At 45.6% G+C, this 17623-nt stretch overlaps 1 protein-coding gene across 1 annotated transcript in view; it reads right to left on the bottom strand.

Moving 5' to 3' along the window:
* The window catches only part of Heatr4 (HEAT repeat containing 4), a 37078-nt gene that overhangs the window by 6960 nt on the left and 12495 nt on the right, over positions 1 to 17623 (bottom strand). Inside the window, exons 6-12 of the mRNA XM_045155593.1 lie at positions 16379 to 16540; positions 13223 to 13383; positions 11073 to 11177; positions 7810 to 7928; positions 4712 to 4892; positions 3492 to 3561; positions 1607 to 1796 (exon numbers count right to left, since the gene is read on the bottom strand). Of these exons, the coding sequence (XP_045011528.1) occupies positions 1607 to 1796; positions 3492 to 3561; positions 4712 to 4892; positions 7810 to 7928; positions 11073 to 11177; positions 13223 to 13383; positions 16379 to 16540 (988 nt within the window). The remainder of the gene's footprint in view (positions 1 to 1606; positions 1797 to 3491; positions 3562 to 4711; positions 4893 to 7809; positions 7929 to 11072; positions 11178 to 13222; positions 13384 to 16378; positions 16541 to 17623) is intronic.

The following is a 17623-nucleotide window of genomic DNA, read 5'->3' as shown; positions in this document are numbered from 1 at the left end:
GCCTTCTATCTGTTCTTTAAAAAAAAAAGGTGGGGGTAGAGGGTGGGGAGATGGCTCAGCAGTTAAAGGCACTTGCTTGCAAAATCTGATGGTCCAGGTTCGATTTCCTGGTACCTACTTAAAGCCAGTTGCACAAAGTGGCACATTTGTTTGTAGTTTTCAGGGACAGGAGCCCTGGTGTGTCCATGTTTTTAACCCCCCTCTCAAAAATAAAATAAACAAAACAAAACAAAAAAAAAACTAACCAGGCATGGTGGTGCATGTCTTTAATCCCAGCATTCAGAAAGCTGAGGTCAGAGGATCACTGAGTTGGAAGCCACCCTGGAAGTACACAGTAAATTCTAGGTCAGCCTGTGGTAGTGTGAGATACTACCTCAGCAAAACAAAACAAAACAAAACAAAAACAACAAAAAAGAGCCAGGCATGGTAGCATGCACTTGTAATTTCAGTGCTGGGGAGATGGAGACAAGCAGATCCCTGGGGCTTGCTGGCCAGTCAGTCTGGCTTATTTGGTGAGTCCCAGGCCAGCAAGAGACCCTTAAAAAGGGGAGTGGGGTGGGTGGTTGTAGCATGCACCTATAAACTCAGTACTTGGGAGGCAGAAGTAGGAGGACTGTGGTGAGTTCAAGACCACTCTGAGACTACATAGTGAATTCCAGGTAAGCCTGGGCTAGAATGAAACCCTATCTGGAAAAACCAAAAAAGAAAAACAGGGATGGAGAGATGGTTCAGTGGTTAAGTTACTTGCCTGCAAAGCCTAACAACCTAGTTTCAGTTCCCCAGTACCCACATAAAAGCCAGATGCACATGTATCTGGAGTTTGCAGTGGCTGGTGGCCCTGACATGCCCATTCATATTCTCTCTCTCTGTCCCTCCAGTATCTGCTTGCAAATAAATAAAGACCCATTTATTTTTTTAAACAAGGTGGGCAGCACCTGTGCAAGGACCCCCGAGCTTGTACCCTGGCCACATGCAAGCACATGTACATGCATACACACAGCATGAGGGTTGAAAATATAGGACTTAGAATTAGGCAAGAATCCTCATTCCCATCCTAAATTCAGTTTTGCCAAATGTTCTCTGTAAGAGCATTCTAATACTTAGAGTTATTGTGGAGATCTGGAGTTGATATGCTTGAATGCATTAACAGATAGTTTATTGAACACCTCTGTGAAAGGTACTATGTAAATGGCCTCATTTCGGCCACAGCTGTACTTTCATCTGCATTTGATTATCGAAAACAATGGGCTCAGAGTATTTAAGTGCCTTCACGAGGCTCACACAGCTCCTGAAATGAAAGAGCTGGAATTCAAACCCTGGTATTGATTCTGTTGTCACTTAAGCACTTGGTAACTGTTAGTTGAATGTAGAAATAACTTTAAACCACTTAGCAGAGGACAAACAGCACATGAATTACGGGAGCTTTGTCAATCTAATTCAGGCTGGGTTTTCTGTTGCCTGCTTGGGCACAGAGCCGTTACTTCTAGAGAGAGTCTGCAAAGGCAGGGCGTGTTCAGTGATAGGAGGTGGGAGAGTCCAAGAGGTCCTGGCAGAGACCGAAAGTTTAGCACTTACTTCAGAACGGCCTCGAAAGTTTAGCACTTACTTCAGAACGGCCTCGTGGTCCTCCAGGAGCAGCACATTTAGGAAGGTGTCCCTGACCTGGTTCCCTTCAAGTTTGAGGGCCAGGATGCTACGGCAAGCCTCCAGGCGGACACCTGGTGAATCTTCATAGTGGATAGCCCACAGCAGGAGATCTGTCAGCTGGGGACTCACTTGTCCAATTTGTCCCAAAGCTGTAGAAATGAGAGGGGAGCATGTCAGTGAACACTGAGTTGGCTATACTGTAGTATCCGGAAAGAGTATTGCAAACAGTATCTTCTCTTTGGGATAACAAGTCATTAAAACCATATGGGTAAAAATGACATTAAAAAATTCGGGCTGGAGAGATGGCTTAACAGTTAAGGTGCTTGCCTGAGAAAGCCTAAAGACTCAGGTTTGATTCCCCAGTATCCATGTAAGCCATATGCACAAGGTGACAAATATCTGGAGTTCATTTGCAGTGGCTAGAGGTCCTGGTGTGTCCATTCCCGCTCTCTATCCGCCTCTTTAGTAAATAAAATATTTTTTTAAAAATTATCCTGGCGTGGTGGCACACATCTTTAATCCCAGCACTTGGGAGGCTGAGGTAGGAGGATTGCCATGAGTTTATAGCCACCTGGAGACTACACAGTGAATTCCAGGTCAGCCTTGGCTAGTGTGAGTCCCTACCTCAAACAAAAACAAATGAAAGTTGAGTGTGATGGTGCATGCCTTTAATCCCAGCACTTGGGAGGCAGAGGTAGGAAGACTGCTGTGAGTTCAAGACCACCCTGAGACTACAGAGTGAATTCCAGGACAGCCTGGGCTAGAGAGAGACTCTACCTCAAAAAATGAAAAAATCATAAATAAATATAAATGAAAGCAACAATAAAACAAAGCCAAGCCTTAGCCATGCATACTTGCTCCCAGTGTTGGTGGGGGCCAGAGAGAAAATTGCTGGGATAGCTAGTCAGCCAGTCTGACTGAAAAACCACAGCTCCAAGTTCAGGGAAAAGCTCTGATCTGTGACAAGATGGTAAGTCAAGGAAGTATTTTGTCATCTGATTGATCTGGAAAGGACATTACAGTCCCCTGTTGTTCACAGTGCACTCACTGTCCTGTGGGAACCTAAGACAAGAGGTCAGAGTCAGGAATGTGAAGGGACATCCAGGCCACATCAGTAGGGACATTTAAAGCACCCAGTGAGCCCAAACTTCATGCTAGAGCATACCTCACAATCCTATTCTTACCTCAGCTAACTAGCTTAATACCCAGATGCTGGTAATAAGATGGAAGATTAATAGAAAAAAATACTCAGCTGGGCATTGTGTGGTGGTGCACACCTTTAATCCCAGCAGAGGTAGGAGGATTGCCGTGAGTGCAAGGCCACCCTGAGACTACATAGTGAATTCCAGGTCAGCCTGGGCTAGAGTGAAACCCTACCTCAAAAAAAGTTCATTTTTCTTCCCTGGGGTCTGTATGTGTGTGCCCGGGATGCACACCTATACATAACGCCACGAAAAAAGAAAAAGGAAACAGTCCCAAATATCCTGGGAAAAAAACAAACTGAATATCTCCTAACTTAAACTCAATAGCATGTTAAATCTGGTCTGGCTTTCACAATGTGCTATAGTTGAAATCTCCAGGGACAACAAGATGGATACCTACTTGAAACTTATTCTTAATTCAATTGGTAGGGACTGACTGTCTTGTTGGTCCTTTGTCTGAAGTTTGACATAGATCCTTATCCAAAAACGAAAAAGGAAATCTTTCTGAAGCAAGGAACTTCTGAGAAGTTAAGATCATCCCCTCTCTTTTGACCACCTTCCTGGAGTGTCAGGGCAACATCTATGTGAGCTTGGAGAAGATAATTTAAAGTTCAAGACTTGGGGCCATTATTTCTGAAGTACCTTGGATGGCAAAAGCCTTGATTTTCCAGTAAGGATCTCTGTGCATCAGATTCAGAAGACATTCAAACACCTGGAACAGACAAAGGGCAGAGCTGAGTGGGGAGAACAAAAATAGGTCAGAAACAAGTACCTCATCCTGTCCCTAGCGGATGCTCTACCTGAAAAACGACCTGTCAGTTCTAGTGACAAATGAGCTGGCACCGTATGTACCAGCCTGTGCAGTGTATAGGTGCCCGCTTTCTGTATATTTTGGTCAACACACACATCAATGGCCATATAAACTTTACACATTCATGTGCAGCGTTAGGGACCAAGCACACGCCCTGCCTCTGAACTCCAGTCACAGAATTAGTCTTTTTGTTTGTTTGTTTTTGGATATGGCCTCTTTGTAGCTCAGCTTGACCTCAAACTCTGTCTTCCTGTGTGTGTCCTTTGTGCCAGGATGATAGGCAGGGACTGCCCACACCCTCTTCAAACTTTTTTTTTTTTTTTTGGTTTTCGAGGTAGGGTCTCACTCTAGCCCAGGCTGACCTGGAATTCACTATAGAGTTTCAGGGTGGCCTCGAACTCACAGCAATCCTCCTACTTCTGCTTTCTGAGTGCTGGGATTAAAGGCATGCGCCACCATGCCCGGTCCCTCTTCAAACTTTTTTGACCACCTCCATCCAGTTTTCCCCCAGTAACTAGGGATTGTAAATCCACTTACTGGAGTTGATCCTATAGCCTATTAGCATCCGGGTATTAAGCTAGTTAGTTGAGGTGAAGCTAGGATTGGGAGGTAAGCTCTAGCATGAAGTTTGTGTTCACTGGGCATCTAAAGTGTCCTTGTAATGATGTGGCCTGGATGTTCCTTCAGATTCCTGACTCTTGTCCTGGGTTCCCACAGAACAGTGAGTGTACTATGAACAACATGGGACTGTAATGTCCTCTTCAATCAGGTAAGATGACAAAATATTTCCTTGACTTACCATCTTTTTTTTTTTCATTTATTTTATTTTATTTATTTGAAAGCGACAGACATAGAGAGAAAGACAGATAGAGGGAGAGAGAGAGAATGGGCGCGCCAGGGCTTCCAGCCTCTGCAAACGAACTCCAGACGCGTGCGCCCCCTTGTGCATCTGGCTAACGTGGGACCTGGGGAACTGAGCCTCGAACCGGGGTCCTTAGGCTTCACAGGCAAGCGCTTAACCACTAAGCCATCTCTCCAGCCCTTGACTTACCATCTTGTTACGGATCTGTAGGGCACCTGCTGCCAAACAGGCTGCCTGCCGGACTGCTATGAAGTTATCAGAAAAGCACTGCAGGAAGCTTGGGAGAAGCTTGGCGGACATGAGCTTGAGCCCACGAATCAGGGAGAGGGCCTGGACACGCTCCTGGGAATTTCCTTGACCCAACTTAATCCTGTAAGGTACAAGTGACTTCTTTCCATCTTCAGCTTTCAGTGCCTCCCCCCACCCACCAGCACCATGCTCCTGGGATAAAATATTCTAGCTCTAAGGACTCTGCTTCCTACACCTGGCTTATGCCCAGTAGAGTAAGTTTCACCAAGTTCAGACCTCAGGGGTCATATTTTCCTGTTGCCGACATCTGCCGGGCATTCGTGTTCAATGACCGAATAAAGGAGAAGTGTCTACTTGGACCTCTTGTAACAGTCACATTGTCCCCTCCACTGCCCTTACATGTGCAATACTCATTTTGGCAGCTGTCCCCTAGCTTTTGTCTTAATCCTCTAGCCCACATTAGAGAGACAGATCAGGAGAGACAGACAGAATGAGAGAATGGGTGTGCCAGGGCCACTATCTGCTGCAAGCAAACTCCAGATGCATATGCCACTTTGTGCATCTGGCGTTACAAGGGTTCTGGGAAACCAAACCTGGGTTGTTAAGCTTTGCAGGCAAGCACCTTAACCACTTAGCCATATCTCTAGCCTGACTATTCCTTTTATTTATTTATTTGCAAGCAGAGAGAGAATGGGCATGCCAGTGCATCGTACCACTGCAAACTCCAGATGCACGCACCCCTTTGTGCGTCTGGATTTATGTGGGTACTAGGGAAGTGAACTCAGGCTGGCTGTCAGGCTTTGCAAGCAAGTGCCTTTAACTGCTGAGCTCTCTCCAGCCCCCACTGATCTGTTTTATAATAAGGTTTGTTATTGTCTTTTTTTTTCGAGGTAGGATCTCGCTCTAGCTCAGGCTGATCTGGAATCCCAGGGTGGCCTAGAACTCTTGGCAATCCTCCTCCTACCTCTACCTCCCCAGTGCTGGTATTAAAGGCGGGCACCACCACACCCAGTAGGATTGTTTTTTTGTGTTTTTTTTAATTTTATTTATTTCTTTATTTGAGAGAGAGAGAGAATGCTCATGCGAGGGCCTCCAGTCACTGCAAACGAACTCCAGATGCAAGCGCCCCCTTGTGCATCTGGCTTATGTGGGTCCTGGAGAGTTGAACCGGGATCCTTTGGCTTTGCAAGCAAATGCCTTAACTGTTAAGCCATCTCTCCAGCCCCTGTTTTTTGTTTTTTTGAGGTAGGGTCTCACTGTGGTCCAGGCTGACCTGGAATTTACTCTGTATTCTCAGGGTGGCCTCAAACTCACAGTGATCCTTCTACCTCTGCCTCCAGAGTGCTGGGATTAAAGGCATGTGCCACCACACCTGGCTTTGTTTTACTTTCCCCTGAGGTAGGGTCTCACTCTAGCTCAGGTTGACCTAGAATTCACTCTGTAGTCTCAGGGTGGCCTTGAACTCACGGCAATCCTCCTACCTCTGCCTCCCGAGTGCTGGGATAAAAGGTGTGCACCACCATGCATGGCTTTTTTCTTTTTTTGAGGCAAGCCCAACAGACTGCCATTTTTAAAAATATTTTATTTAATTATTTATTTGAGAGAGAGAGAGAGAAAGAAAAAGAGAGAGAGAGAGGGAGAGAATGGGCACGCCAGGGCTGCCAGCCACTGCAAACAAACTCCAGATGCGTGTGCCCCCTTGTGCATCTGGCTTACGTGGGTCCTGGAGAATCAAACCGGGATCTTTTGGCTTTGCATGCAAATGCCTTAATTGCTAAGCCATCTCTCCAGCCCAGACTGCCATTTTTTTAAATGTACATGTGAGAAAGAATTGGTGTGCTAGGGCCTCCAGCCAGTGCGATCAAACTCCAGACACATGCGGACCCTTGCGTGCATGTGTGTCCTTGTGTGTATGCATCACTGTGCACCCGTCTTACATGGGACATGGAGAGTTGAACGTTGAGTCCTTAGGCTTTGCAGGCAAGCGCCTTAACCACTAAACTATCTCTCCAACCATGGAGTTGGTTATTTTTAATTAGTATCATGCCTATATCTATCAGAATTGTGCCCTACTTAAAAAAAAATATTTATGAGAGAGAGGGGGGTGGAGAGAATGGACATGCCAGGGTCTTCATCCACTGGAAACGAACTCCAGATGCCTGTGCCACCTTGTACATCTGGCTTACGTGGGTACTGGGGAATTGAACCTGGCTCCTTAGGCTTCACAGGCTAGTGCCTTAACTGCTAAGCCATCTCTCCTGGGCCCTGTGCCCTACTTTTTTTTCAATCTACATTTTATTATGATCATGGTAGTCATGGCAAGAGAACAGATGGGAGACAGAGAGAATCCCATCAGGATGGAGAGACATGTCCATGAAAGAGAGCGAGAGCAACAGAGCTCAGGAGGAAAAAAAAAAGCAGATACAGAAAATAATCCCCCCCCAGTTATATTCCCCAAACAAACAATAATATTTAAGACTTCCCTGGAGCAAGACAAATTGTTATGGTCTGTGGGGGACAGATTTTCAAATGACCTATTTATAAGCCTATTTTATACCCACAAGAAACATTTTCGAATAGCTTTCTCTAATTTTTGTTCCTCAGGTCATATGCCATTGTTCTAAATAAGGGAACCTAACTTGTCCATACAGTGTGTAAGCATGTCAAGGATTCTTCCCTGGCCACCTGGAGTTCCTGCAGGTAGAATCACAGGCTGGGGCTCCAGCTTACTGGGCTTCTGCCCTTGCCCTGCCCACCTTGCAGCAGCAAAGGTGGATAGACTCTGTGCCCTACTTTTGATCTCCCTGTAACACACAAAACACTGCTTCGCATCTAGTGGGTATCCATTGCATCTAGTGGGTATCCATTCCCTGGCCATATTGGTAGTGTCTGTAAGGACTGAACTTTTTGCAGTGGGACCTGATACAATGCTAAGCACACAGTGGAGCTCAATAAACGCTAACTGGCAGGGTCCCAGAACCACTAACAACACTTCTAAGAAAGGAAGCGTCTCTGTCCTCCCGTTGACTAGGTCTTACCTGATGATGTCGTGCACCTCTTTCCCGAGGTTCATCTGCCCCAGCGCGAGGGCGGCTGCTTGCCTCACTTCCTTATTCCAGTCATTCCACATCAGCTGGATCAACTTACGTTTCATATCCTATAAATAGGTATAACAATTAGCTACACTTACTGAATGCTAATTTTGTACTTGCTATCAGGCTTTTCGTATTGTTAAGCTCCCAAACTATCCAGCAGGGAAGACGTTATTACTACATACAGTTGACACAGTGGAGGCTTTGGTTAACTTGCCCAAGGTTAACCCGGTGATTGCTAGAGCCTGGACTCATATCCAGTCCTGTTTCCCAAGTTCATCCCTTAAACTACTGCACGGTGTTTGGGGGCCAGCCTAATCTGTGTGAGAGGCTTGAAATCTGAAAGTGATATTTAGTGGGGTGACCAACTCATTCTAGTTTGCCTGGAATGTTTTTGGTTTTAGTACTTAAAGTCCCATGACCCCGACGAACCAGGACACTTGGTCAGTGTATAAGGGAGAAGGCAAAAGCATTGTTACCAAAGTTGTAGTCAATGATGGTGGACGTGTGTGTGCGCAGGCTCTTCTCCCTGCCAAAATACCTCCCTTCTCCACCCTGACCTGATGCCAAGGGCTTTTCTACTCTTTAGCAATTACCTCAAAAAGCATCTAAAAAAAAAAGTCGGGCATGGTGGCACACACTTTTAATCAGCACTTGGGGGGCAGAGTTAGGAGGCTCACTATGCTTTCAAGGCTACCCTGAGACTACATAGTGAATTCCAGGTCAACCTGGGTTAGAGTGAGAACCTAACTCGAAAAGCAAAAAAAAAAAGGTGGGGGAGCATCTCTTTAGTGAAGTCTTCCCTGTCCTCTTTAAGTACAGGAAACCACTGTAATACATTACAGTTCTTCAGTTGTAACTATTTATAACATTTACCAAGAGAAGATATATCATTGCATCCCCAATGCTAGCATAAACTGCTTGCTTACTAAATGAGGGAAATAACTCAGATAGCCTTTTTTAGAAGTCCTGATCATTAACTTATCCACAACTAGTTCTTCATGTCTGTTTGCATTGGTAATTTTTTTTTCAAGGTAGGGTTTCACTCTAGCCCAGGCTGGCCTGGAATTCACTACGGAGCCTCAGGGTGGCCTCAAACTCACAGCGATCCTCCTACCTCTACCTCCCAAGTGATAGGATTTTTTTTTTTTTTTTGAGGTAGGGTCTCACTGTAGCCCAGGCTGACCTAGAATTCATTTTGACCTAGAATTCACAGTCTTGGGGTGGCCTCAAAATTGGCAATCTTGAGTGGCAGGTACCAAGGAGAGACTGTGCATATTAGTCAGGTATTGCTAAAATGAAATGGTTAAAATTCAGAGTCTGACTGCATTGGCCTAAGGTAGCATTTTCATCTCTAACAAGGTTCAAGGCGATGCTTGTGCTGGTCCTGGACTTGAGAAATAGGATACGATAGCACTTGACATACAATTAACCTAGTCACAATTAACCCAGCTGGGTGTGGGGGCTCATGCTTTTAATCCTAGTACTTAGGAGGCTGGGGTAGGAGGATCATAGTGAGTTCAAGGGTTCAAGACCAGCCTGGGCTAGAATGAGACCCTATCTCAAAAAAAAAAAAAAAGAAAGAAAAAGAAAGAAAACAATCCAGTCTTAAGCCTATCCAGGATTATAACGAATGGCTCATTGTGTGTATGCATGTGTGCGTGCAAGCGTGTGTGTGTATGCATGCACATATGCTTTCCATATCAAAATGTGAGAGTGCCTGGCATGGTGTGACCCCAGCATTCAGGGAGGCAGAGTTAGGAGAATTGCTGTGAGTTCTGGCCAGCCTGGGACTACAGAGTGACCACAGGTCAGCCTGGGCTAGAGCGAGACCCTACGTTGCAAAAAGTAACAACAACAACAACAAAAAACGTGAGAGTGCCCACCTCTAGCTGTGGGCCATGTTGTAGATAGTGTTATAGGAATAGATGTCGCAGCACAAAGGAAGAAGAGAACTCTCCCACCTGGACAACTAGTAATTTAAAAATGATGGTCAAAAAAAAAAAAAAAAAAAGTCGGGTGTGGTAGTGCACACCTTTAATCCCAACACTCAGGAGGCAGAGGTAGGAGGGTCACCATGAATTTAAGGCCACCCTGAGATTACATAGTGAATTCCAGGTCAGCCTGAGCTAGAGTGGGACCCTACCTTGGAAAAATAATAATAATAAACAAATAAAAAGAAAGAAAAAAAGAGGTCAGGGTTTCCTTTGCCCCCTGAATTCCCCCTGCATTTGCAGCCAACTCCCAAACTCTCACAGAACTTTTAAGCAGTAATCTGTGTTCCTCAAACTCAGGAAGGGCCAATGTTCAGACTGGATGATATAAAGTCCAGTGGTACTGAGACAATGTCAGAATACTGTGAAAGCTTACATGTGGACTGAGGAGATGCTCAGTGGTTAAGGGCATTTGCCCATAAGCACAAGAGCCTCTTGGACCTGAGACTACAAAGTTTGACACTCCAAAACCCATGTAAAAAAAAATTGGGGGTGCTTGAGAGATGGCTTAGCGGTTAAGGCATTTGCCTACCAAGCCAGAGGACCGTGCTTTGATTCCCCAGTACCCACGTCAGTGAGATGCACAAGGTGGCGCATGCATCTAGAGTTAATTTGCAGTGGCTGGAGGCCCTGGTGCGCCCACTCTGTCTCTGCCTCTTTCCCTCGCTCAAATAAAAAAATCAAAATAAAATATTTTCAAAAAGCTGGGTGTGGCCCTGCACATCTGTCCTCATTCTGCAGTGGGCAGGAGCAGAGGCCAGAGAATCACTGGGGCTTGCTGATGGAAAGCAGCTTTGGGTTGAGGAAGAGACCCTTTCTCAAGGATACAAGTGGGTAAGCGACAGCAAACACTTCAAGTCTCCTCTGGCCTCGGCGGGCACGTCCATGCGCGCACGCGCGCACACACACACACACACACACGGGGTACCATCTGCACACATGCATCAATGGCACGTTACATGTGCAAATTAAAAAAAAAGCTTATAAGCTCTTCCTGTTGGTTTCTGTGCATGTTTCATTGTGGCGGCCTTGCAGTTTGTGGATTGCTACCACACCAAGCAGAAGTACATGTTGATATTCACAGATAATCTTGGGTTATGAGTAACAGGTAAACACGAGAATGGGATACTAGATAGCAGCAAAAGGTAGCCAGACTCCCTAGGCCAGCCTCACATAAGTTTTCTGTCCTAGAAGCACGGGAAAGGGAAGGCTTACAATGCAGGTATGTCCGCTGATCCGGGAGAAAGCCCTACAGGCCACAATCCGGTCCTTGAACTGGCGGCTGTTCAGCTCCACAGCAAGCATTGTGTGTATCAGGGTCTGAGGAAATGAAAGACTTGAATGGATATTCACAATCACTTTTAGAGATGCTGGAAACTTGAAGAAATTATGTCCTAACAGGGTATCCAGCATAATTAATGCCCCAAGGTCATGAGATGCGTATTATGAGATGGAGTCAGTTTATAAGAGCTGGGGTGCTCCTCCATCCAAGCCAATTGACTTGAGATTTTAAATTAGGATGTAATAATCTGAGGAGAAAACAAGGGTTTTCTTCTAGTTTTTAGCACCCCCCCATCATTTGTATATGTCTGTCTTTTGTGAGTTTCATTCATGTTTCTACCAAAAGTAACAAACAGTCATAAGTTTGTGGTTTTTCATGGGAAACCTCTTATCAAAAGCAGATTCTAAATGGCTTAGCGGTTATGTCATTTGCCTGTGAAGCCTAAGGACCCGGGTTCGATTCCCCAGGACCCACGTAAGCCAGATGCACAAGGGGCACATGTGTCCGGAGTTCGTATGCAGTGGCTAGAGGCCCTGGCATGCCCATTCTCTCTTTCTATCTGTCTCTTTCTCTCTAATAAATAAATAAGACACTTTTTTTTTTTTAAGAAGCAGATTCTAGGGCTGGAGAGATGGCTTAGCGGTTTAGCACTTGCCTGTGAAGCCTAAGGACCCCGGTTCGAGGCTCGGTTCCCCAAGTCCCATGTTAGCCAGATGCACAAGGGGGCACACACATCTGGAGTTCGTTTGCAGAGGCTGGAAGCCCTGGCGCGCCCATTCTCTCTCTCCCTCTATCTGTCTTTCTCTCTGTGTCTGTCGCTCTCAAATAAATAAAAAAAAAAAAAAAAAAAAAAAAAAAAGAAGAAGCAGATTCTAGGGCTGGGCATGATGGTGCATGCCTTTAATCCCAGCACTCAAGGCAGAGTTTGAGGTCACCCTGAATCTACACAGTGAATTCTAGGTTGGCTTGAGCTAGAGCAAGACCATACCTTGAAAAACCAAAAAGAAAAAGAGACACAGAGATTCTAGTCTGGGCTGCAGAGATGACTTAGGGGTTAAGGCACTTGCCTGCGAAACCTAAGGACCCAGGTTTGACTTCCCAGGACTCACATAAGCCAGATGCACCAGGTGATGCCTGCGCACAGGTGGCACAAACATCTGGAGTTCGTTTGCAGTGGCTAAGGCCCTGGCATGCCAATTCTCTCTCTCTCTCTCTTTTACTGTTTTGCTTTCTCTCTCTTTGGGTTTATTAATACAATTCTTTTTAATTTTGTTTATTTTTATTTATTTAAGAGGGACAGACGGAGAGAGAAAGGCAGAGAGAGAGAGAGAGAGAGAGAGAATGGGCGCGCCAGGGCCTCCAGCCATTGCAGACGAACTCCAGACGCGTGCGCCCCCTTGTGCATCTGGCTAACGTGGATCCTGGGAATGGAGCCTCCAACCGGGGTCCTTAGGCTTCACAGGCAAGCGCTTAACTGCTAAGCCATCTCTCCAGCCCAACTAATACAATTCTTTAAATGAAAAAATACAATGTTAAGGATAAAATTTAAGTTTGAGAGCTGGGGATGTAGCTCAGTGGATGTAGCTCACTTGTCTAGGCCCTGGGTCAGTAGTACACAGGTCCACAAGGTCAGGTTTCTGAGGCCAGCCTGGGCTACAAAGTTCCAAATCAGCATGAGCTACAGTGGGGGGGGGGGGGAGCAAAAGCTTTCTTTCTTTCTTTCTTTTTTTTTTTTTTTTTGAGGTAGGCTCTTGCTCTAGCCCAGGCTGACCTGGAATTCTGTAGTCTCAGCCTGTAGTGCCGCAATCCTCCTACCTCTGCCTCCCCAGTGCTGGGATTAGAGGCATGCGCCACTGCACCTGGCTTGCAACAGTTTCTTTCTGACTTTCCCCAGCTAGCTCCTGCCATATCTCTCCGTGTATATCTCTGTACGCTGTTTTACAAAGCTTAGCACGCTTTTACCCGTGTTTCCGGTTACCCTACTCAATCACTGTACTTTGGAATCTGTGCGCGCACTGACGACAAAGATCCGCTCATTGCCCAACGCTCACTTTCCTTCTCTGACCCAGGAACAGACACACACCGTCTTTCTGCTGATATGGCTCAGGAGAGCACAGCACTGGTCCTCAGTGGCCTTGCTGTACTTGTTAAACAGCTGGTGGAGGATCCTCTTAATCACCGGGTAGGTTGCAACACCTTCCAGAGCCAGGCACTGAGCCGCAGTCCAGCTATCCACATTGTTACCTGCCCCAGTGGGGTGGGAAAAAAAAAAAAAAAAGCAACAACTGTTCAGAATGGTGATGTTTCCTCCCAGAGAACAGCATTTGCATTGGTACTCAAGACTGTTGCTTGCCTGATAATTCATTTCCCTGTGCCCCTGAGTGTCTGGAAAGCCAATGCCATATTTAAATGGAGCATGTCAAGATTTTGAATAAAAATTTGAGTTAAAATTTTTTTAAAGGTGATATTAATACCTTTGGTTTTTATTTATTTATTTATTTTTTGAGAGACAGAAAGAAGCAGAGGGGCGTGGGGGAGAGAATGAGCGCTCCAGGGCCTCCAGCCACTACAAACGAACTCCAGGTGCATGCACCACCTTGTGCATCTGGCTTATGTGGGTCCTGGGAAATCGAGCCTCAAACCAGGGTCCTTAGGCTTCACAGGCAAGTGCTTAACCGCTAAGCCATCGTTCCAGCCAAAACTTGGTACTTGTTTTTCGTTTTGACTTTTCAAGGTAGGGCCTCATTCTAGGCCAGACTGACCTGGAATTCACTCTGTAGTCTCAGGGTAGCTTCAAACTCAGTGATCCTCCTACCTCTGCCTCCTGAGTGCTGGGATCAAAGGGGTGTGCCACCATGCCAGGCTCAAAACTTGACTTTTTTTGTAATAGGATTTTATGTAACCCAGGCTGGCTTCAAACTTACTATGTAGCCAGAGATGACCTTGAACTACTGATTTTCTGCTTCTCTCTTTTTGTTTTTTTAAATATATTTTATTCGTCTATTTATTTGACAGAGAGAAAGAGGGAGAGAGAGAGAGAATGGGCACGCCAGGGCCTCCAGCCACTGCAAATGAACTCCAGATGCATGTGTTCCTTTGTGCATCTGGCTTACGTGGGTCCTGGGGAAATTGAACCAGGATCCTTTGGCTTTGCAGGCAAACACCTTAACCACCAAGCCGTCTCTCCAGCCCTTAAGATTTATATTTATTTATTTATTGAAGACAGGGAGAGAGAGAAAGTGTGAATGGGTGCACCAGGGCTTCTGGCTATTGCAAATGAACTTCATACACATGTGCCACTATATGCATCTGGCTTATGTGGGACCTAGAGAATCGAATCTGGGTCCTTAGGATTCACAGGCAAGTGCCTTAACTGCTAAGCTATCTCTCCAGCCATCTCTTTTTATTTTTATTTATTTATTTATTTATTTAAGAGAGAGAGAGAAAGAAAGTGAATGGGCATACCAGGGCTTCTAACTGCTGCAAATGAAGTCTAGATGCACGTGCCACCTTGTTGTGAACCGGAGTCCTTTGGCTTTAGTACTTTAACTGCTAAGCCATCTCTTTAGCCCTCCATCTCTTTAATTTTTATTTTTTTTTTTCAGTTTTTTGAGGAAGGGTTTCACTCTAACCCAAGCTGACCTGGAATTCACTATGTACTCTAATGGTTGACCTCAAACTCTTGGCAATGCTCCTACCTCTGCCTCCCAAGTGCTGGGATTAAAGATGTGCGCCACCATGCCCAGTCTCTTTATTTCTTTTAATTTTATTTTTATTTGAGACAGATAGAAGGAGGGGGGTGGAGATAATGGGCATGCCAAGGCTTCTAACCACTGCAAACGGACTCCAGAAGCATGCACCACCTTGTGCATCTGGCTTACATGAGACCTGAAGAATCGAACCTGGGTCTGTTGGCTTTGCAGGCAAGCACCTTAATAGCTAAGCCTTTAAATTTAATTTATTTGGGCTGGAGGAATGGCTCAGTGGTTAAGGCATTTGCCTGCAAAGCCAAAGGACCCAGGTTTCTACTACCCAGGACCCACGTTAGCCAGATGCACAAGGGGGTGCACATGTCTGGAGTTCGTTTGCAGTGGTGGAGGCCCTGGTGCACCCATTCTCTCTCTCTCTCCCTCTTTCTCTGTCAAATAAATAAATAAGTAAATAAAGATATTTTTTAAATGACTGTTTTCATTTAAAAATTAAAAAAATAATTTATTTGCACAGGAAGAGGAGAGGATGGGCAGTGGTACTTATGAATCGAACCCTAGTCATTAGGCTCTGCAGGCAAGCCCCTTAACTGCTAAGCCATCTCACCAACCTGTGCCTCCATCTCTTAAATGCTGGGATTTCAGGTGTGTACCACCCAGGTTTGGCTGAAAAAAAATTAAATCTAAAATAAACTCTTATTAGGTAATATTTCTGAGACCAGGAAGACTGGAAGTGCAGGTCCTTTTACTGAGCCAGGAATTAAGCTAAACAAGCCCAAACCAGCTCGCCAGTTTCTCTCCTACGATAGGGAAGAGCCTATCCCAGAGAGGGTAACTGGGCACCTTGAGCCTTTCACTTGACAGTCTTGTTGATTAACTCCCAACCGTGGATGTGGGTGGTGCCTGGACTTCACTACACAGAATTTGGGAGTAAGATGTGTTGAGAAGGATATTTTCAAATTTTCAAAATGTACTTAATATTGTTGTATCATATTTTCAACGAAGAAAAAAAAAATCAGGTTACAAAAGAAGCCATTGTTTATTTCCTTTTGTGCTGGAGGATCAAACCTATGGCCTTGAAGATGCTAAGCAAGTGCTCAACTATTGAGCTAAATCTCTAGCCCTAAAATTGTTGGTTCACATGTATCAATTGTACACATTAATAGGGTTCAGAGAGGTATTTCAATAAGTGCAGCATCACACTGAGCAAGCCCAGCCTTCCTGCATCCACCCCTAACCTCTGGCAATCACTCTCTTCATGCAGGTTGGCCTCTTTAACTTCCACATAGGGGAGAAAACGCATGGAACCTGTCTATGTGTCTGGCTTATTTTACTGAACATAGCAACCCTCAGTTTCGGGCAGGGTTCCTCTGATGCACCTATGTTTTATTAAAGTACGTAGGAAGAACAACCCCAACCCCGACGCAGCAGACATCTGGGCATGACAGTGAAGAGGAAGGCGCTGGGAAACGGGTGGTGATTTAACCTCCTTATCATCCTGTGTTGCCAGAGGTAACCGGGAGTTTACTCACCCTTCACGAGGGCAGTCTGCATGATGTCCTGGGCAATGGGATTATGTGACTGTATGGCATATTGGCATACTGCAGCTGCCATCCTCACATTGGCATTCTTGTCATATAGCGCAGCCTCCAGAGCGGGAAGTAGAGCCTCTGGCAAATCCTGAATTAATGGCTCTTTCACAACCTCGTCTGTGATCAAAAGGGAACCAAGTAAGAGTGATGTGTGGCGTGTTGTAGAACCAACCATCCCTTTCTTTTTTTCTCAAGTTGCTTCTTCCCAAGACTATATGCTGGCCTGCCTCGGTCTTGGTGGCTTACTTCATAGCATTACAGTTCAGGTCTGGCGTGGTGGCGCACGCCTTTAATCCCAGCACTCTGGAGGCAGAGGTGGGAGGATCACCATGGGTGCGAGGCCACCCTGAGACTACAGAGTGAATTCCAGGTCAGCCTGGGCTAGAGCAAGACCCTACCTTGAAAAACAAACAAGCAAACAAACAAAACCCCAATCATCACAGTTCAGCTGTCCTCTCCAATTGGCAGGATTTTATGCCCAGGGGATTAGAGTCCTATCTGTGCTAATGTGCCAGTTCCCAGTCCTTTGTCATCTGACCTCAGGTATGAGCTGAAGAGGAGGCTTTGCGGCTATGCTATGGTGACTCCATCATTAGCTTTAGTGACAAAAATAACCCTCGTACCCCATGAGCCTTTATATTATGTTAGCAATTATATTTGGGTAGTGCCTTGCCATTTCCTCATTAATTGCCTCATTCAGTCTTTCAACCCTGGTTGAATTTGGCAAAGTAGATATCACTGCAAAACCCATCAGCAGGTATTTGGTTCAACTCTAAACATTTAGTTTTGCAAAACTATCACAGGCCACATGTGACGCTACTCTTTAGGATGTAGGACGGGGCCCGTTGGTCAACGGGGCAGCAGTGTCGGGCATTCTTGTCAAGGTTTTTGCGGACAGTTCAGGAGCACGGTGTTCGCTATGGAAACAGGTGCTCGTACCTCTTCGACCTTCACAGGTGCAGTTCTCTGGTCCACAACTGGTATCTCCGGCATTTATGAGTTACTCATAGTCTTTCCAGTGCTGAAGTGGTTTTTTAAATTAATTAATTAATTAAGTTTAAAGAGAAAGGCAGAGAGAGAGAGAGAGAGAGAAAAAGAGAAAGAGAGAACGGGCACTCCAGGGCCTCCAGGTGCTGCAAACGAACTCCAGATGCATGAGCCACCTTGTGTATCTGGCTTATGTGG

Source organism: Jaculus jaculus, chromosome 7, assembly GCF_020740685.1.
Source record: "Jaculus jaculus isolate mJacJac1 chromosome 7, mJacJac1.mat.Y.cur, whole genome shotgun sequence".
Taxonomy (NCBI): domain Eukaryota; kingdom Metazoa; phylum Chordata; class Mammalia; order Rodentia; family Dipodidae; genus Jaculus; species Jaculus jaculus.
This window is presented reverse-complemented; position numbering and strand designations above follow the sequence as displayed.